The sequence below is a fragment of the Stegostoma tigrinum genome, chromosome 3 (assembly GCF_030684315.1).
Source record: "Stegostoma tigrinum isolate sSteTig4 chromosome 3, sSteTig4.hap1, whole genome shotgun sequence".
Classification (NCBI taxonomy): domain Eukaryota; kingdom Metazoa; phylum Chordata; class Chondrichthyes; order Orectolobiformes; family Stegostomatidae; genus Stegostoma; species Stegostoma tigrinum.
The window spans coordinates 129,912,261-129,934,468 of record NC_081356.1 but is presented as its reverse complement, the minus strand read 5'-3'; the positions used below and the strand labels follow the sequence as shown (position 1 = coordinate 129,934,468).

General features: G+C 45.5%; 1 protein-coding gene across 2 annotated transcripts in view; it reads right to left on the bottom strand.

The window, feature by feature from the left end:
• The window catches only part of mfsd10 (major facilitator superfamily domain containing 10), a 51,743-nt gene that overhangs the window by 11,774 nt on the left and 17,761 nt on the right, over positions 1-22,208 (bottom strand). For both annotated transcript variants that reach the window (XM_048528275.2, XM_059644902.1), the window contains 8 exons: positions 17,022-17,118; positions 16,639-16,742; positions 11,555-11,713; positions 10,584-10,772; positions 6,610-6,718; positions 4,660-4,771; positions 2,884-2,992; positions 1,256-1,346 (listed from right to left, as the gene is read on the bottom strand). In XM_048528275.2, the coding sequence (XP_048384232.1) occupies positions 1,256-1,346; positions 2,884-2,992; positions 4,660-4,771; positions 6,610-6,718; positions 10,584-10,772; positions 11,555-11,713; positions 16,639-16,742; positions 17,022-17,118 (970 nt within the window). The remainder of the gene's footprint in view (positions 1-1,255; positions 1,347-2,883; positions 2,993-4,659; positions 4,772-6,609; positions 6,719-10,583; positions 10,773-11,554; positions 11,714-16,638; positions 16,743-17,021; positions 17,119-22,208) is intronic.

Below are 22,208 nucleotides of genomic sequence, written 5' to 3'. Positions count from 1 at the left end.
CCTACACCCTTCTTCAGAAATTGGGGAAGGGAAGGGAGTTCTGAAATAAATAGGGAGGGGGGATAGAAGATGGATAGAGGAAAAGATAGGTGAAGAGGAGACAGACAAGTTAAAGAGGCTGGGATGGAGCCAGTAACAGTGAGTGCAGGTGGGGAGTTAGGGAGCGGATAGGTCAGTCCATGGAGGGCGGACAGGTCAACGGGGTGGGATGAGGTTAGTAGGTAGGAGCTGGGGTGAGGCTTGAGGTGGGAGGAGGGGATAGGTAGGAGGAAAGGGAGGCAGGGAAAAGCTGGGCTGGTTTTGGGGTGTGGTAGGGGGAGGGGGGATTTCGAAGCTTGGTGAAGTCCACAATGGGAACCCAGCAGCCCAGTTGTATCAATGTGGACTTCACAAGCTTCAAAATCCCAAAGGGCCTGTTTCCACACTGTAGGGATTCTATTCTATGAAAACACCGCCACCTCCACATCAGAGAAGGAAGACAGTGCCTCTTGGAGAGGCAAGGCATTTTAGCCAGACTGATTAGCTGTGGGATGATGCTTTGTATTATGTAAAGTACCTCCCAGCCCTGTTGAAACTAAAGATTTGTTTCTTGGATCACAACAGTTCCAGTGGTCTCCACCCTAACCTATCCTTTCTCTTAGTATTTTCTGTTCTTTTATTTGAGATATTTTAAAAATATCTGATTAAGAACTGTAGCATTGATTGAAGCTTCACAATGAAACTTATCAAATAATCATGTAGAAGGTTTTATTTCCCTGTAAGTTTTAGCTCTTCAAAACCTGCTGTCTGTATCCTAACTCCACATCATATATTCTCCAACCACCCACCTGCTCTGCTCACTGACCTCCACCAGATCCTGGCCTTGATTTTAGAATCTTAATCCCCTTGTGTTCAAATTTTTCCAAGCCCCAGTCTGTCCTTATCTCTGTCAGCTCCTACATCCTTTGGAGATGTCTACACTACTCCAGTTTCAGCCTTGTGCGCTGGGGACAGCTGTGCCTTCAGCAATTCCCTCTCTGCCTCCCTTTCTCTCTTTTTAAGACACTGATTAAAACCCACGTTTTCCACGGCACAACATCGTGGGACAAAGGGCCTGTACTGTGCTGTACTTTTCTATGTTCTATGTTCTTTGAACAAGGGTTCAGTCACCTGCTGGAAATCTCCATTTCTTAAAGAACCTCAACATCCTGGCCCAGGGACGCTCCTCGGGCTGTTTTATTGTATTAAAGACATTTAGTTCACTTCAATAACTTACCGAATGAGTAGAAGAGGAGACCGATGTACAGGATAAGCACTGTTTTGGCCCAGCCAATGATAAGAAAAGCTGGAATCAGCAGGGTAATTGCCTGAAGAGAAATTATATGTCATGAGAAAAGGAGATCTTTTCACTGCTAGAATTGCACTTAAATCAGCGCACGATATGGATTTTACAGTTCTCCCTCAGCATTGGCTTAACCATGTACCATAGTCTTATCAGGAGGCATTTAATGGCCTTGCTGCCTTTGAGCAAACTGAGGCCCTTGAGAGACGAAATAATGGTTCCCCGTCACCAAAAAGGGAGATTTAATCGGAGTTCCAAGCCTGGCAGCACAACATGGAATGCCATTCTGTTTTCCTGTTGGCTCATCAGAAGTCATGCCACCTGCACTCTGTGCCCCCAAATTCTTTCTTTCCCCAAACTCATCCTGTTGACCTAAATTTCCACCCCCCTCAATGCCCCTCACCCAGATCATATAATGTGGCACGTATCACACCCTGGTTTCTCCAGCACCTACCATCACCTCAACTCCAGGTGTCCAGGGGGTTTGCTGGTGTCCAAGTCTTAGCAAGGGCCACCATTTCTGTTCCCATGGCAGTGACCAGGGAGCCACGAGCTGTTCGACTGACCAGCAGTCTTTGACGGTGAGAGGAGGGCAGGGGAGGGAAGGTGAGGCGAGGGGAAGTGAGGAGAGAGGAGAGATAAGGGAGAGAGAGGAAAGGACAGAAAGAATGGGGACAGGAGAGAAGGAGAGGAGAGAGGCAATAGGAGAATTGAGTAGAGGTTGTCAGGGAGGGGAGGAGAGAAAAAAAGGAGTGGAGGGGAGCAGGGCTTCCCAGCCCAAAAAAATTACAATTCTCCCTGATTTCTCCAGTGGTTCAGGGAATGGGAACACAAGGGAGTTACAAAGAGCATCTCTGACTTACAACCATAGGGCCATAATGGTAGAGGAGGTCACTTTTTTTGGCCCATTTAGCCTGTGCTATTTGTTCGCCCAACAACCCAGTGACAGCATTTTCCTGCTCTCTGCCCATCCAATTTCCCTATGACATTCTATTCTACTGCAACCCTCATAGGCTCCAAGTTCTACTCAGTGCAGAATGTTCAACCTCATGGTCCTCCCTGCATCTCGTGCCCTAAACCTTAAAGAGATGTCCTCTAGTCTTCAGGTTGATCAAACAGTTCATTTTTAGACAATTTGTCTGCCTTATAACTTCACGGAGACTTCTTTGCTCTGAGAAGAACAATGGTGTGGTTTAAAAATCTTCAATTGTTGAAATTATTCCGATAAATCTCCTTGAACATTCCGACAAAGCATCTACAGCCAATACTCTCAGACCTGCCTCAGGTAGGCAGTATTTTCCTTGAAAGAAATTGAGGAATATTTCCCTCCCCAAACTTAAATCCCATCTTCCTCCATCCAGTGGTTCCCATTTCCCTCCCTCCCACCACCATGTTTCTACTGCACTTTTTCACAAGTCATCCCTACCTCCCTTCCACTTCTCCTTCTAATTGCCAACAGTTTTTCAAGACCATCGCTGGGAGGCAGCTGGAAGAACAGGCACAGAATGCCTGAAACTACTCCCTCCTGGCCTGTGATCACAGCCCAGATCTCCATCACTTACCCTCTTTACAGCTTTCACTTCATTGCCAGGCTGGATCCTTCGAGCATATCCACCCTGGACCAATGCCATTGTAATCCCCACAAAGAAGAACATCTTCCCTTGTTGCATACTGTTCAAAAAGAAACAAAGATGACACAGCAATCACAGAAACTGTGGCTGTGCAGAGAAAATATTTACTCTGCAGCAAAACACACGAGGAACTAAATGGTATCCTGAAAGATTCTGTGGGCATCACCGTCCGTTTTGGAGGGCAATCAAGAATTAAGAACATAGGAACTAGCAGCAGGAGGCCATTCAACCCCTTCAGCCCGTTCCACTATTTAATACAATCAAGGTTGATCTCACCTCAGCCTCAACTCCACTTTCCTGTCCAGTCTCCATAACCCTTCTACCTCTTAGTGATTAAAACTCCATCCATCTTCTATTTGAATTTACTCAATGGCCCAGCACCCACCACATTCTGGGGCAATAAAGTCCACATGTTCACAATTGTATTGGTGTAGGACTGGAGTCACTTCTAACCCAGGGCAGGAGGAGGCTATTCAGCCCAACATGCCTGTACCAGCTCTCTGAATAAACAATTTCCCTTGGCTTTTGCCCTGCCTTCTCCCTGTACATTCCCCCCTTTTACAATTCACACACTGTTTGAATGCGATGGATTAACCTGCCCGGACCACACTCTCGGACAGTCAATTCCAGGCTTTCTCCACTTGCTGTAGGAGAAAGGACATTAACTGTGGCCTGGCAATTTCATTTTCAGTTCCAGACAAAAAGATTGGAAATAATTTTTTAAAATGTTATTAATTAAAGGCACCTTAAAGCTGTTGAGAAATTTCAAAAGGCTTTCAAGTCCCTTTAGGGAAGAAATCTGCTGTCCGTACCTGGTTTGATACATTGGTGACTCCAGATTCTCAATAATGTGGCTGTTCTTTACCGTTCTGAGATTGTCATTTATATTAAATGGCTAGGGGTCGATTAGCTCAGTTCCTTTATTCCTTTTATTCTTCATGGGATGAGGGTGTCGCTGACCAGGCAGCATTTATGGCCCATCCCTAATTACCCAGAGGGCAGTTTAAGAGTCAACCACATTGCTGTGGGTCTGGAGTCACATGTAGTCCAGACCAGATAAGGGGACAGCAGTTTCCTTCCGTAAAAGCCAGCAGTGAACCAGATGGGTTTTTCTGACAATCAGCAAATCGATTCCCAGTCATCATCAGATTCTTAATTCCAGATGTTTACTGAATTCAAGTTCCACCATCTGCCGTGGTGGGATTCGAACCCGGATCCTCAGGACGCTACGCAGAGTGATGGCAAAAGTGTGGGTTCCATTCCCGCACTGGTTGAGGCTGCCGTGTAGGTCGCACGTTTTGCCTGAGGCATAGTGACCTTCAGGTTAAACCACCACCAGTCACCTCTCTCTAGTGATACTGCAGCCCCAGAGGACTTTATTAAATGGTTACTTCCTTAGGCCACATAGGGACGGAAACAGAGACTTTCCAATGACACTCACTGTCAAACAATTTTAAAAATTAATAATCTGCAGACATCCACCCTCCATTGAATTAGATAAATTTAGAACAAAAAAACATGCTGAGTAGACCAGAAATGACTCAACAAAAGCCACTGTTTCTTTTGGCCTGTAACTTGAAATCTGGTGATCTTAATGCTGAGCTTGAATCTTTTAAGAAAGATCATGCTTTGCTTTAAAGTCATAAATGGTCAAATATTAGCATCAAGGTGTCTGTGTAGTATGGTTGAAAGTGGATCCTTGCTTACCTGTTAAAATGGAAACGTTGATGAGTGAGAAAGCTGAGTGTGTACTCCAGGCCAGAGAACAGGAACAGGTAGAGGAAATACACCAGTCCGAGAACTTTCAGTGTCTGTATCCCTAAGGATTTACAGAAAATAAGTAAAAAGATTGTAAGCACATTTCTTCCTGTTGCAGACATTAGACCTCCCACACATATTCATCACATTTAGGGAGAGTGGGAGGAGACCTCACTGGCAAAAAACCAGAGGGATTAATATTATTTATGTGCGAAGTCATTACTGTCACTCAATATAACAAAACATTACCGCAAGGATACTCGTGGATATTGACACATGGTGCTGAAGTACAGATCAGAAATGATCTTTCAAAGCATCTTTCCAGAGATGTACGTGTCACTGGCTGGGCGACCATTTATTGCCCATCTCTAGTTGCCCTTGAGAAGATGGTGGTGAGCTGCCTTCTTGAACCGCTGCAGCCCATGTGCCATAGGTTGACCCATTTTGCTATGAGGGACAAAATCCCAGCATTTTGACCCAGCGACAGCGAAGGAACGGCAATATATTCCCAAGTCAGGATTGTGAGTGGCTTGCAGGGAAACATGGAGGTGGTGTTCCCATATAACTGTTATTCTTATCCAGATAGTAGGGGTGATGGGTTTGGAAGGTGCTTATGGAGCCTCTGTGAGTTCCTGTGACAGGCTTGAGCGGCTGATTACTTCCTCCTGTTCCTAAGGTCTCTACTGTGCAAAGATCAAGTTACTTTTAGTTCACTAGCAACATGAACAATTCGGGATGAAACACAGTGGAGGAGTTCCAGGCCCAATTCTGAATCACAGTGGGAGCTGGAGTAAAACGAAAGGGCCTTTGCTTCTTGGATCAGGTGTATGTGGTGGGACATTGGATGCTCAGAGGAACAGAGGGATCTTGGCATGATTATCCAGAGATCCCTGAGGCAGCATAACAGGTTAATGGGGTAAGTAAGAAGACATACAGGACACTTGCCTTTCTCAGTTGTGGTACAGATTATAAGCGCAATGAGATTATGTAGGAGCTTGACAGAACTTTGTTAGGCCACAGCCGGAGTACTGTGTGCAGTTCTGGTCACCACATTGGAGGAAGGATGGGATTGTACTGGAGGGGATGCAGAAGAGATTCTGCAGGATTTTGCCTGGGATGGAGCATTTCAGCGATGGAGCGAGGCTGGATAAGCTGATTTCTTTGGAGCAGAAAAGGTTAAGTTGGGGGGGCCTGACAGAGGTGCATAAGATTGAGGACATGGATAGAGAGCACTGTTCCCTTTAGGTAAAGGGTAGTAATAAGGGGGTGTAATTGAAAAGGTGAAAGGTGGGAGGGTTAGAGGCGATTTGGGGAAATTATTTTACCCAAGGGGTGGTGGAAATCTAATATGAGCTGCCTGGGGGTTGTTTGAGGCAGGAAACCTCACAACCTCTACAAAGTAGTTGGGAAAGCCACTTGAAGTGTCATAAAATTCAAGGCTGTTGGTCTTGTGTTGGAAATTGGGACTAGTGTAACTTTGGCAGGACAGACTCGATGGGCCAAAGGGCCTTTTCTGCCTGAATAATTCTACATTTCTCTGGAATCAGCTTGTCAGAATATGCCAGGCGATTGCAGGGGGAAGACTAAAACGGGGAGAAGCAAGCGAAACTCCATATTATCAAAGAAGGGCAGGGGTTGACCAGGGCTGCAGGTTACATTAGGGCTAGAGAATGATAGCCCCACCAACCACCTCCGACCCTGGCTTCCTGGGCAGGAACAGCCAAACAAACTCCGATAACAAGGAAGTCAAAGAAGGAAGATTTATTGAAGTTGTCACTTTTGAAGTAGCATAGGTAACACCGCAGCCTATTTGCGCACAGGCAGATCACTGAAAGTGGGCTCCAGTGGCAAAACTAAATGGAAAGAAATGCCACGGAATTCTGCTGGAGATTCACGCACCTTCTGGAGATGGAGATTTGGCCTTTCGTTGAATAGCAGAGAACTGAAGCAGAGCCACAGGACTGAGGAGGTCGACGGCATTCTGGAACGTGGAGAAGACTGAGGAGACCTAGGTCAGGAAAAGAGGAGAGAAATTAAGAGCAAGATTTCCTATTGTTATGTTTAAATCACATCCTTCAATCAGGTCATCCAGCAATTATCACCTAAAGATTATAAAAGAAAATAAAGACGGCACAGATTTAGAGTGATGGGTGATAGAAGCAAAGGTTAATGCGATAAAAAAAACTTTGTCACTCACTCATTAGTTAGGGCTGAGAAACATGGTGGAGGCACATTCAACTGTGGCCTTTGAGAGGACACTAGATGGTTATTCAATGCACTGAATTACAGGAAAAAGGCAGAGTGGCACCAAATCAGGATGCTCATTCGGAGAGCTACTAACAACACAATGGGTCAGATGTCCTCCTGTACCTGAGGACCTCCCGCAGAGATATCCCAGATTTGAGATAACTGACTTCCAACAACCGCAACCAATGGGTTAGGAATGACTCTAACTAGGGCAGTTGTGTAGAGACACTAGACAGTGAATAAGACATTGGATTGACAATTAGACAAAATTAGCAGAGATGGGAATGTAACCCAGGATTGTCCAAACTGCACCACAGGCAACATGCAACCCTCAAACCCTGGTGACACGGTCTATGAAGCTCAGATGAAATAGCACAACTCCTGCTTAGAATTCTTCCTGTCCTCTGTGAACTTTGTGGGACTGAAGGTCTTTTTGTAACTGTCTATTCAAGAGATGTTAGCATTGCTGACATGTCATCAGCAACCATGGACCAGCCGCAACTGATAGTGGAATTTGTATTCAATAAAAATCTGGAATTAAATTATGACCCTGATATAATTGTCGAATGTCGGAAAAATCTATCTGGTTCACTAACGTCCTTCAGGAAAGGAGATCCCTTAACTGGTCTGACCTATGTGTGACTCCAGACCCAAGGCAATATGGTTGACTCTTAATTTCCCTCAGAAATGGCCTAGCAAGGCACTCAGTTGTACCAATCGCTCAAGAATGAAATGAAACTAGACAGACTATCCAACATCAACCTAAGCTTTGCAAACGACAATGGCAGAAACAGCCCTGTCGACCCTGCAAAGCCCTCCTCACTAACATTTGGGGGTTAGTGCCAAAATTGGGACAGCTGTCTGACAGACTAGACAAGCAACAGCTTAACATTGTCATACTCATAGAATCATACCTTACAGACAATATCCCAGACACCACCACCACCATCCCCGGATATGTCCTGTGCCACCGGCAGGACAGACCGGCCAGAGGAGGTAGCACAGTGGTATACAGTCAGGAGAATGTTGCTTTGGGAATCCTCAACATTGACTCTGGACCCCCTGAAGTCTTGTGGTTTCAGGTTAAACATGGGCTCTGACTGACTACCACGTAACATCCTCTCTCAGCTGATGAATCAGTATCTTCCATGTTGAATAACACTTAGAGGAAGCACTGAGGATGGCAAGGGCACAAAATGTACTCTGGGTGGGGAATTTCAATGTCCACTATTAAGAGTAGCTCGGCAGCAGTACTACTGATCGAGCTGGTCGGGTCCAAAAGGACATACCTGCTAGACTGGGTCTGCGGCAGGTGAAGGAACCAACAAGAGGGAAAAAACACAATTGACCTCATCCTCACCAATATGTCAGCTGCAGTGTATCTGTCCATGACAGTATCAGTAAGACTGACCATCACACAGCCCTTGTGGAGACGAAGTCCCGCCTTCACATTTGAGAACAACCTCCATCATGTTGTGTGGCACGATCACCGTGCTAATTGGGACAGACTTCATACAGATCTAGCAGCTCAAGACTGGGCATTCATGAGGTGTTGTGGGCCAACTACAGCAGTGGAATTGTACTCCAGCACAATCTGTAACCTCATGGCCCAGCATATTCCCCCACTCAACCATTATCATTACGTAAGGGGATCATCCCTGGTTCAATGGAGAGCACAGGAGGGCATGCCAGGAGCAGCACCAGGCATCCCTGATAATGCAGTGTCAACAGGTCTACTTACATGCCAAACAGGTGACAGAGCTAGGTAAGCCCACAACCAACAGATCAGATTTAAGGTCTACAGTCCTGCCACATCCCAACGTGAATGGTCGTGGACAATTAAAGAACTCACTGGAGGAGGAGGCTCCACAAATATCCCCATCCTCAATGATGCAAGAGCCTAGCACACCAGTGGAAAAGACGAGGCTAAAGCTTTCGCAGCAATCTTCAGCCAGAAGTGTTGAGTGGATGATCCATCTCTGCCTCCTCCAGTGATCCCCAGCATTACAGATTCCAGTCTTTAACCAGTCTGATTCACTCCATGTGATATCAAGAAATGGTTGGAGACACTGGATACTGCAAAGGCTATGGGCCCTGACAACATTCTGGCAATAGTACTGAAGACTTGTGCTCCAGAACTTGCCGCTCCCCTGGCCAAGCTGTTCCAGTACAGTTACAACACTGGTATCTACCTGACAATGTGGAAAATTGCCCAAGTATGTCCTGTACAGAAAACGCAGGCCAAATCCAACCCGGCCAATTACTGCCCCATCTGTCTCCTCTCGATCATCAGTAAAGTGATGGAAGGTGTCAGTAACAGTGCTGTCAAGCAGCACCTACTGAGCAATAACCTGCTCAATTATTCCTAGTTTGAATTCCACCACAGCCTCTCAGCTCCTGACCTCATTACAGCCTTGGTCCAAACATGGAAGAAAGAGCTGAATTTCAGAGGTAAGAATGATAATGACTGTCCTTGATATCAAAGCCAAGTGACCAAGTGTGGCATCAAGGACCCCTGGCAAAACTGGAATCAATGGGTATCAGGAGGCAAAATCTCCACTGATTGCAGCCATACCTGACACATAGGAAGATGGTTGTGGTTGTGAGAGGTCAGTCATCTCAGTTCCAGGGCATCTCTGCAGTTCCTCAGGATAGTATCCTCTGCCCAACCAACTTCAGCTGCTTCATCAATGACTTTCCGTCCATCATAAGGTCAGAAGAGGGGATGTTCGTCAATGATTGCACAATGTTCAGCATCATTCATGACTGTTCAGATACTAAAGTAGGCCATGTTCAAATACAACAAGATCTGGGCAGTACCCAGGTTTGGGCTGACGAGTGGCAAATAACATTTGTGCCTCCAAAATGCCAAAACCATCTCCAGAAAGAGACAGATACAATCTAACCATTGCCGCTTTGTAGTCAATGCTGTTGCCATCACTGAGACCCATTATCAACGTGCTGAGCGAGCGTCATTCAGAAGTTGTCAGTAACGACTCTATGTGCAAATTAGATGTTGGATAGTCCACTCCAGCACAAAACTCGCTAAGGACGACTGAAGAAGGTACCCAGTTTCAGACATCTAGGGTTGCTGAAGTTTAGAGCGAATAGTCAATGGAACTCTGAACATCTGCAGGCAGACTAAGACTCTGCTGAAGATTGGCAAACATTGTAATGCTTTCAAACATTGCAGTGCAGTGATTCATGCTGCAGTAGGTCACAGTGACACAGTTGAAACCATGGTGGAAGATAAGGGCTACAGTGAGTTAACTCAAACATATCCAATGGAGAATGGAGCAGTAATTGTTTGTGTTGTACAAGATAGTTCAACAAGTTGATGAGAGATCACAGTCAACTCATAATACCTTCCAAAACTGGACATATTCTTCTGGTTCTACCGTACAACAATCAGGAAAAAGATGTCACCACACACACACACACACACACACACACACACACACACACACACACACACACACACACACACACACACACACACAGCCCTCCCCCTTGCTGCCACACATCACGTTTAGTCTATACCACAGTCCACGTCCCCTCCCTCCCACACACTTATCCTGAGCTGGTAACCAAAGGCGAGGCAGAAGAAAGACTTGTTTATCTCTTACCCGCTTCTCCCTGGGGAGGGTCTCTGGGAGGAAGAGGAAGATGAAGACCAGGTCTGACACTGCAAACAGCAAGGCAAGCTGTGCCGTCTGCACAAAGAAGCTGCCATCCTTCTCAGTGCTCGATGCAAAGTAAGCTCCAATCATTGGCCCAATCGTAAAGCCAAGTGAAAATGCAACACCAATCATTGCCTGCAAATTGGGAGAGAAGGGTAGAAACAGTGACTGCCAAAGATTAGGCCAGATGAATTGTTGTGCAGCCAAGGTGTAGCTCAGTAATAGCATTCAGGCCTCTGAGTGTGAGTATTGTAAGTTCAATTCCCATTCTGCAGTGTGAAATCCAAGCTGACAATTCACAACAGGACTAAGGCAGTGGTATACTGTCAGACGTTCTATCAGTGAGACCCTAAACAGAGGCCCCAACTCCTTTCTCAGATGGAAGCCAAAGGTCCTGATTCAGACCACCTTGAATGGCCTATTTTGATATATTCTTCTATTATTTGCAGAGCTCTGGCAAATCTGCAGATTGGATCAAAATCCTGGAATTCTTTCTCCAAGGGCATTGTCAGACAACATACAGCATGTGGACTACAGCAGTTCAAGAAGGCAGCTCAGCACCACTTTCTCAAGGGCAATTTTGGATGGGAAATAAATGATGGGTCAGCCAAGAAGTTTATCACTTCACATTCCTCAGGTCTGAAATGCAAAAACAAATTTTAGCCACAAAACAACTATTTATACAGCATGAGAAGAGGATATGGATGAATTTAATCAGTTGTTGGATAGACAATGATTGCTGCATCGTCATGCCAACCAATCAACACCCTCATCACCTGCTGTATAAATAGCTCATTCCTTTCAGAATTTGGTTTTCTTGCATTGTAATCCTGAAGAGTACCAGACACAAAATGTCGATTTCACGTCTCTTTTCAACAATGCATACGTTGAAGCCTTATTTGTAAATTAGCACTTACCATTCCCTTGCTGCGGGTCTGTGGAGACGGGAAGTCGGCAATGATGGCAGTTGACAAGCTGACATTCCCTTTACTGATCCCTCCAACAAATCTAGACAGGAGGAAAATCCCAAAGTTCTGGGAGAGAGCCCATAAAGCGTAGGAAGCAATCAGCCCAGCCTGGATGTGGAAAACACAAAAGCAGAACCGTGAGAAAAAGCCAATTCCTAACTTCTTGTGCTGGCCACCTGGTGACCCATTTATTGCCCATCCCTAATTGCCCAGAGGGCAGTTAAGAGTCAACCACATTGCTGTGGGTCTGGAATCACATGTAAGCCTGACCAGGTAAGGATTGCAGTTTCTTTTCCTAAAGGACATTAGTGAACCAGATGGGTTTTTCCGACAATCAGCAACAGGTTCATGGCAATCATTACACTCTTAATTCCAGATTTCTTTTTTTTAAATTCAAATTCTTGCATCTGCCTTGGTGGGATTCGAACCTGGTTACACTGAACATTATCTGGGTCTCTAGATTAACAGTTCAGCGATAATACCACTAGGCCATCGCCTCCTAGCTCTGCTGTCAACACCATGATCCCTTCCAGATTGATCTCAAAGGTGTGTGACCTTGGTCTGGCTCTGCCCTCTGCAACTGGATCCTCAGCTTTCTGACCCATTGGCCGCAATCACTGAGGATAGATAACTGCACCTCCTCCACAATTACACTCAACACTGGAACACCCCCCCACCCCAAGTTAGCATCCTCCACCCCCCTACTGTACTCCCAGTATACCTATGACTGTGTTGCCAAATTCCAAATGAACACTATCTACAAGTTTGCTGACGACGCCACTGTGGTAGGACAGACCCTCAAACAACAATGAGTCAGATTACAGAAAGGAGCTAGAAGGTTTGATGATGCAATAATAACAACATCTCCCTCAATGTCTGCAAAACAGAAGAACTGATCATTGACTTCAGAAAGAAAGGAAGACAACATGCCCCCATCTACATCAACAAAACTAAAGTGGAGAGGGCCAACAACATTAAGCTCCTAGGAGTGAAGATGACCAACAATTTGTCCTGGACTTCTAACGTAGATGTTACAGTGAGGATGGCACACAATGCCATTTCTTCCTCAGACAGCTCGGGAAATTTGGCCAAGACCCTCACCAACTTTCACAGATCAACCACAGAAAGCATTCTATCCAGGTATACAACGGGTCTGCCCAGGACAGTAAGAAACTGCACAAAGTTGCGTGCATAGCCCAGGCCAAACTTCCACCCATGGACTCCATTTACAATTCTCATTGCCGTGGAAACACTGCCAACATCAAAAGCTCTTCCCCGTCGCAAACCATTTCCACTCCCCTTCCCATTCTTTAGATGACATGTCCATCATGGGCCTCCTGCAGTGCCACAATGATCCCACTTCCTACAGACTAAGGGATGGCCATGGGCACCCGCATGGGCCCCAGCCATGCCTGCCTCTTTGTAGGTTACGTGGAACAGTCCCTCTTCCGCAACTACACAGGCCCCAAACCCCACCTCTTCCTCCGGTACATTGATGACTGTATTGGCGCCGCCTCTTGCTCCCCAGAGGAGCTCGAACAGTTCATCCACTTCACCAACACCGTCCACCCCAACCTTCAGTTCACCTGGGCCATCTCCAGCACATCCCTCACCTTCTTGGACCTCTCAGTCTCCATCTCAGGCAACTAGCTTGTAACTGATGTCCATTTCAAGCCCACTGACTCCCACAGCTACCTAGCATACACCCCCTCCCACCCACCCTCCTGCAAAAATTCCATTCCCTATTCCCAATTCCTCCGCCTCCGCCGCATCTGCTCCCACGATGACGCATTCCACTCCCACACATCCCAGATGTCCAAGTTCTTCAAGGACTGCAACTTTCCCCCCAAGTTATCGAGAACGCCCTTGACCACGTCTCCCGCATTTCCCGCAACACATCCCTCACACCCCACCCCTGCCACAACCACCCAAAAAGGATCCCCCTCGTTCTCACACACCACCTCACCAACCTCCAGATACAACGCATCATCCTCCGACACTTCCGCCATCTACAATCCAACCCCACCACCCAAGACATTTTTCCATCCCCACCCCTGTCTGCTTTCCGGAGAGACCACTCTCTCCGGGACTCCCTTATTCGCTCCACACTGCCCTCCAACCCCACCACACCCGGCACCTTCCCCTGCAACCGCAGGAAATGCTACACTTGCCCCCACACCTCCTCTATCACCCCTATCCCAGGCCCCAAGATGACATTCCACATTAAGCAGAGGTTCACCTGCACATCTGCCAATGTGGTATACTGCATCCACTGTACCCGGTGTGGCTTCCTCTACATTGGGGAAACCAAGTGGAGGCTTGGGGACCGCTTTGCAGAACACCTCCGCTCAGTTCGCAACAAACAACTGCACCTCCCAGTCACAAGCCATTTCCACTCCCCCTCCCATTCTTTAGATGACATGTCCATCATGGGCCTCCTGCAGTGCCACAATGATGCCACCCGAAGGTCGCAGGAACAGCAACTCATATTCCGCCTGGGAACCCTGCAGCCTAATGGTATCAATGTGGACTTCACCAGTTTCAAAATCTCCCCTTCCCCAACTGCATCCCTAAACCAGCCCAGTTCGTCCCCTCCCCCCACTGCACCACACAACCAGCCCAGCTCTTCCCCTCCACCCACTGCATCCTAAAACCAGTCCAACCTGTCTCTGCCTCCCTAACCGGTTCTTCCTCTCACCCATCCCTTCCTCCCACCCCAAGCCGCACTCCCATCTACCTACTAACCTCATCCCACCTCCTTGACCTGTCCGTCTTCCCTGGACTGACCTACCCCCTCCCTACCTCCCCACCTATACTCTCTCCACCTATCTTCTTTTCTCTCCATCTTCGGTCCGCCTCCCCCTCTCTCCCTATTTATTCCAGAACCCTCACCCCATCCCCCTCTCTGATGAAGGGTCTAGGCCCGAAACGTCAGCTTTTGTGCTCCTGAGATGCTGCTTGGCCTGCTGTGTTCATCCAGCCTCACATTTTATTATCCTGGTATCCCCCCCAGTAATGCTGTCTTCCAGCTTCTTTTGTCAGGCAGAAGATACAGAAGCTTGAACACACGTACCAACAAGTTTGAGAACAGCCTATTCCCTGCTGTTATTCTACTGCTGAATGGACCTCTTTAACTTCAGTTATGTTGATCTTGCATTGTGCATCTCCTGTGCGGCCATAACCCTATATGCCTCACTCTGTCTAAGCACCTTGTGATCTCTATGTCCTAATTTGCTAGGATCTGTCAGGACTCTCACAAAACAAAGCTTTTCACTGTACTTAGGATATGTGACTACAATAAATCAAATCAAATCATTAATCATCATCAAAGCATTAGAAAATGCACAGCAGAAATTCACCAAGTCATCTCAGACAGCATCTTCCAAACTACTTAGCACTACCATCTAGAAGGACTAGGGCAGCAGATATAGGGGAGCACCACCCCCTGCATTTCCCCTCCAAGCCACTCACCATCCTGACTTGAAATATATCGGCCGTTCCTTCAGTGTCACTGGGTCAAAATCCTGGAATTTCCTCCCTAACAACATGGCAGGTCTATCCCTGCAGCACACGGATTGCGGCAGCTCACCACCACCTTTACGTGGGGCAATTAGGAATGGGCAATAAACGCTGGTTCAGCCAGTGATGCCCATATCCTATGAATGAATAAAAATAATGTTGCTGTTAAAGTGGGGCGAGGTGACCTACCCCTTCTGTCTCCCAAACAAATCAAAGTGACAAGTACAAAAATATAAAAGAACATTGTTTGGAGTCAGCCTTCATTCCATGATAGCACTCTCATGCCTGAATCAGAAAGGTGCTTGGTGACTTAGTGGCAATGCCACTGGACTAGTAACCCAGAGAGCCAGCCTAACATTCTCCGGATACGGGATTGAAACCAATCAGGGTGGCTGGTGAAATATGAATACAATTAACAAAGTTAGCCTAATGTAACCATGTATTGTCAATTGTCGTGCAAATCTAGTTCACTGATGTTCTTTAGGGAAGGAAACTTGCCATCCTTACCCAGTCTGGCCTACACATATATCCAGGCCCACAGTGATGTGGTCGACTCTGAAATGGTCCAGAGAGGGAATTAAACAACTAGGGACGGGCAACAAATGCCACCCTTGCCAGTGCCACATCCCACACAGGGATTCAATAGAACATACCCGGATAAGGTTGTTAAGAAAGCATATGGTGTTTTGGCTTTCATTAACAGGGGATCGAGTTTAAGAGCTACGAGGTTATACTGCAGCTCTACAAAACCCTGGTGAGACCACACTTGGAATATTGTGTCCAGTTCTGGTCGCCCTATTATAGGAAAGATGTGGAGGCTTTGGAGAGGGTGCAAAGGAGGTTTACCAGGATGCTGCCTGGACTGGAGGCCTTGTCTTAGGAGGAGAGGTTGACTGAGCTCGGACTTTTCTCTCTGGAGAGAAGGAGGAAGAGAGGTGACCTGATCGAGGTGTACAAGGTAATGAGAGGCGTGGATAGAGTCGATAGCCAGAGACTTTTCTCCAGGGCAGGACTGACTGCCAAAAGGGGTCATAGTTTTGAGGTGTTAGGAGGAAGGTCTCGAGGAGACGTCAGAGGGAGATTCTTCACCCAGAGAGTTGTGAGCGCATGGAATACTTTGCCAGTGGAAGTCATGGAAGCAGAGTCATTTGTGACATTTAAGCGACTGCTGGGCATGCACGTGGACAGCAGTGAATTGAGGGGAATATAGGTTAGGTTATTTTAATTTTGGATTAGGATTAATCCACGGCACAACATCGTGGGTCGAAGGGCCTGTACTGTACTGTACTCTTCTATGTTCTAAGTTCTATCCCTTTCCAAACAGTTCTGCTGAATGGAGGTGAGGGTTCCACTCTCTGAAAGCTAAATCCAGGAGGTTGTTCTTGTCTTAATAAGCTGCCTCAGCCTCCCATATCACAACAGCCCAGACAAATAGAAGACCAGAGTTCCAGTCTGCAAGCACCAATTTCATCTCCGGCAGGGCAATCGATTTCAATGTGACAGACTCCGCTTACCGTAGTCAGCATCATCAACGGTCTCCGGCCAAAATAGTCAGAGGCTGCACCAGTCACAGGTGCTACGAGGAATTGTAGCATGGAGAACATAGATCCAATGAGCCCTGTATTGATGCAAGTAGAAAAGGAAAACAATGAGCAGTGAGTCAACCTGCTTCAATGTCAGCAATCCTGTATCAAACCCTCATACATACTTCAGGTCGAGTGAATATCCATTTAATAGATTATGCTTTGCAGGGCCATGGTAACAACAGTATAAATAACACTATAACAGTAGCGTACACACTATGAAATACAACCATTATGCTACACTATATTTATGTTTACAATGCAATAACTCAGTAAACAACATAGCTACCTTTAACCAAGTAAAATGTTCTCACCCCCAAACAGGACACTGTTATATTTTCTTACACTGGGAACCCCGATCATATCGGCAAACCAGGATACAGAATGTTGCAAGGATTGATAAACACCATCCTGTTGATAAAAGGCACAGTGAGTCAGAGTAGAGTGAAGAATAATCTATTAAAAATCCTATGTTAGCATTGCACTGTGTTTTTAAAAAAAAGTTGCTTGACATATTTTTCTCTCTTGTTTCTGAAGGTTTATTCCCTACGTCCACATTAATAATGGAAACTGCCCATGTAAATATGTCACGCTGTAGTTACACCACCCACTCAGTGGTGGCGCTGAAGACCTCAGACTTGCATCTCCATTATCTCATTTTACAAAGAAAAATTGCAACCATCTGTAATCCTGCGTCCTGAATTTGCTGCATAATGATGAATGGTAAGAAACCTAAGCATTTATTTAAAAATAAAAACATGTTAAAATGGTGATTGAATTATGTCTGGGTGCGCCTATTTGAGCTCAGCCCGTCTAAACAAGTTGGAAAATGAACTTGACCTTAAACCATGTTGTGCAACACAACAGGAGATTGCAGGGTAATATATATTATTAGCAGTAACAACGTATTCCGAGCTGACACACTGTCTTGGCAATGTTATTCACAAATAAAGGAAGAGCTTGCATTTATGTGTTGCCTTTCAACAGCTTCAAGGCATCCCATAATGTTTTAGTGCTGAAAGTTTGAGTACCATGTTACAACAGTGTCCAATGTATGCCCCACAAGATCCCACAATCAATGATGTGATAATGACCAGGTCATCTGTTTTCAGTGATGTTAGTTAAGGGTTAAACATTAAAAAGGACAATAGGGTTAACACAGAAACACAGAAGATAGGAGCTGGAGAAGGCCATTCAGCACCTTCGAGCCTGTTCCGCCATTCTTCATGATCATAGCTGACTGTCTAATTCAAATGCCTAATCCCGCTTTCTCCCCATAACCTTTGATCCCATTTGCCCCAAGTGCTGTATCTAGCCACCTCTTGAATACATTCAATGTTTTGGCATCAACTACTTCCTGTGGTAATGAATTCCACAGGCTCACCACTCTTTGGGTGAAGAAATGTCTCGTCATCTCCGTTCTAAATGGTTTACCCCGAATCCTCATACTATGACTCCTGGTTCTGCACACACCCACCATCAGGAACATCCTCCCTGCATCTACCCTGTCCAGTCCTGTTAGAATTTTATAACTGTCTATGTGAGACCCCCTCATTCGTCTGAACTCCTGAGAAAACAATCCCAACCTAGTCAATCTCTCCTCATATATCAGACCCACCATCACCAGAATCAGACTGGTAAGCCTTCGCTGCACTCCCTCGAGAACAAGAGCATCCTTCCTCAGAATAGGAGACCAAAACTGCACACAATATTTGACATGTGGTCTTACCAAGGCCCTGTAGAACTGCAACAACACATCCCTGCTGCTGTATTCGAAACATCTCGCTATGAAGGCCATTTGCCTTCTTTCCCACCTGCTGCACCTGCTTACCTTCAGTGACTAGTGCACGAGGATACCCAGGTCCCAGTGTGCATTCCCCTCTCCTTATTTACGGACTTCCTAATCTTCTTTGCACAGTTCCAAGGAATCCTTGCCTCACTAGTGTTCCCTCCACGAGAGTGTCAGCACAGATTGTGTGCCTTGAAGGAGGTACATGTGTAGTTTTACCAAAATTATGCCAATACTTAAAGATTTAAATTATGAGGCCATCAACTTTGGGTCATATTCCCTAAAGTTTTGAAGGGTGAGGGGTGATCTAACTTCAGTCTTCAAAACGTTAAAATGACTGAATAATTAGATAGTGACAAAGTGTTTCATGAGGTGAAGGGATTTCAGAATGAGGAGGAACTTTTAAGTTAGAGGGAAGTTAGGGCTTTTTCTCACAAAGAAACTGAAACACACTGACCACAGGGTGGGGGGAGTCAATTGGAACGTCACAAGAGAAATTAATAAGAATTGTGCCAGGTAAGGATTTTTTTTTCTTTTATTCATTCATGGGATGTGTCCAACTGTGGCTTGGCCTGCATTTATTACTCATCCCTAATTGCCCAGAGGGCAGTTTAATAGTCAACCACATTTCTGTGGGTCTGGAGTCACATGTAGGCCGGACCAGGTAAGGATGCAGTTTCTTCCCTAAAGGACATTCGTTACCACGGAGTGCAGTGGAGGCCGGGACGTTAGATGCCTTCAAGGCAAAGATCAACAAATTCTTGATCTCACAAGGAATCGAGGGCTACGGGGAGAGTGCAGGGAACATAGAACATTACAGCACAGTACAGGCCCTTCGGCCCTTGACGTTGTGCCGATCTGTCATACCGATCTTAAGCCCATCTAACCTACACTATTTCATGTACGTCCATATGCTTGTCCAATGACGACTTAAATGTACCTAAAGTTGGCGAATTTACTACCGTTGCAGGCAAAGCGTTCCATTCCCGTACTACTCTCTGAGTAAAGAAACTACCTCTGACATCTGTCCTATATCTTTCACCCCTCAATTTAAAGCTATGCCCCCTTGTGCTCGCCGTCACCATCCTAGGAAAAAGGCTCTCCCTATCCACCCTATCTAACCCTCTGATTATTTTATATGTTTCAATTAAGTCACCTCTCAACCTTCTTCGCTCTAATGAAAACAGCCTCAAGTCCCTCAGCCTTTCCTCGTAAGACCTTCCCTCCAGACCAGGCAACATCCTACTAAATCTCCTCTGCACCCTTTCCAAAGCTTCCACATCCTTCTTATAATGCGGTGACCAGAACTGTACGCAATACTCCAAGTGCGGCCGTGGAGGGAAGCAGAGTTGAAATGCCCATCAGCCGTGATTTAAATGGCAGAGTGGACTTTATGGGCTGAATGGCCTTACTTCCACTCCTATGTCTTATGGTCTTATGGACATTAGTGAACCAGATGGGTTTTTCCAACAACTGACAATGGATTCATGGTCATCATTTGATTCTTAATTCCCGCTTTTTATTGAATTCAAAATCCACCATCTGCCATGGCAGGATTTGAACATTCCCAAGGTTTCTGGATTAATAGACCAGTGATAATGCCACTAGGCCAACGCCTCCCCTTCAGTGGATACAGGTCATACGTAGGTGTCTTATCTCAATGTACAGATCTCCCCCAAGAGAATGAAATGGTGTAGAATAGGCTGATGGGCTGACTGTCCTCAATGACCTGGAAAGGAAGCCTCCTCAGTAACAGCCTTGCGATATGCGTGCTGCTGAGCTGACTGTGGGTGTCTGAGATAGTCCCCAGCAGTGCCACCCACTGGATCAACATCACACTCACAAACAAACAGCAGACATGGTGTGAGCATCAGGAAGTCTCAGTCAGCTCAGCTCTTTCACAAAAGCGATCATACAAAAACAGAGCAGTTGTGGGGCTGCTGTACACCTCCCAGCTTTTTCTTGGCAAGAAACACAGGTTACTCATCTATCCCCAGAGTCTGTCCCCACCCCCAGCTGGTCCCGAGTATGACTCAGCTGCATTCTGGCAAGATTTTCATAACACTCCCAGGCTTTCATGCAAGGTCAAAACAGCGAGCAGGAGAGGGGAATGGAATCTTGGAAGAAAATCTCAAACATGAAGGCATCAGAAAACCTAGAGACTGCACAGACATAGGCAGGGCTATATGTAACATTTTGTGAATTCAGGGTAGGCCAAAGGACTTTGATGGGGTTTTAAAACTAAGCTATCCTGCTTCAGTTCATAAACTGGCTTAATGCTTCCTGAAGGCTATGGGATAGAGGCCTATTTCAGGCTTAACTCCATCATCCACTGAGGAAATGCTGTACAGTTGGAGGATTATTTTCAGATGATAGGTTAAACAAAGTCCAGTGTGGTCATAAATGGCTTTCACTGGCCGATTTCAGAGACAAACCATCTTTAATCACTCAATTATTAAAGCAGTCTACCCCAGCTTGTATCACATTTGTAAGATCTTGCTGTGAACAAATAATCTGTCTCACTTCTTACATTGGAAAAGGGAATACACTTCAAAAAAATAACTTATCTAACAGTAAGGAGAAAGAAAATCTTCAAGGGGAGGGTACACCATTTAACTAAATAATGAAGAAAAAGTAACAATTGTGTAAAGATTGGTGGCAGAAGAGTCACAGACCTTTAAAAACAATAAAGAATGACAAAAAGATTAAAAGGAGAAAAAAAAGAGTACAAGAAAAAGGTCTGTTCAAATATTAAACAGATAGTTAGAATTTCTACAGATAATTAAAAAGAGTTAACAAGTGCCCAATAGAAAGTTAATCTGCAGAATCAATAGTGCATAAAAAGCAAGATGGCAGATGAACTGAACAGATAGTTTGCATAAGTTGTCACTGTAGAGGATGCAAATAATATCCCAGAAATCACCAGGAAATGGAAAGGAAGGAGGAATTCAAGAAAATTATAATCTTTAAAAATTACTATAATACTATAAAAATTACAGCCTTTGGGCTGACAAGTATCTAGGTGTTGATGAACTGTAGCAATGGCTACTGAGATAGTTGTTGCATTGATTTTAATTTTAGATTTGCAAATGGTCCCATTAGCTTGGAAAATAGCAAACATAACCCCTTTACTCAAAAAGAGAGGGAACTACAGATGATTGGCATAATATCTGTCAAAGGATGCCAGAAGTCGTTACTAAATATGTCGTAACAGGGTACTTAGAGAAGTTTAGGGTAATCAGGCAGAGTTGATATGGTTTTGTGGAAGGGAAATTATGTTTAACCAAGTTATCAGTGTTATCAGTGATGCAGATAAAGGGAAACCAGTGGACGTATTGTACTTAGGTTTCCTGAAAAAAATTAGAAAGGTGCCACATCAAGGGTTATTGCAGGAAAACACTTGGTATACGAGATAAAGTACTGGATTAGATACAAGATTGGCTGGCTAACAGGAAGTAGACCATAGGAGTAAACAGCTAAATTTCCAGTTATCAACAAGAATTGAGTGATGTGCCACAGGGACCGTGCTGGAGCCTGAACTGCTTATAGTTTTTGTGGGAGAAGACACCAAAAAAGGGTCACTGTTTAAAAATGAGGTAACTCAGAGATGATGGGATATTTTCTCACTGAGAGAACCCTGTGGCTTTGGAATTCTCATTCTCAAAAAGCGGAGGGAAGCAGTTTGTTTCAATGTTGTTAATATGGGGTAGAA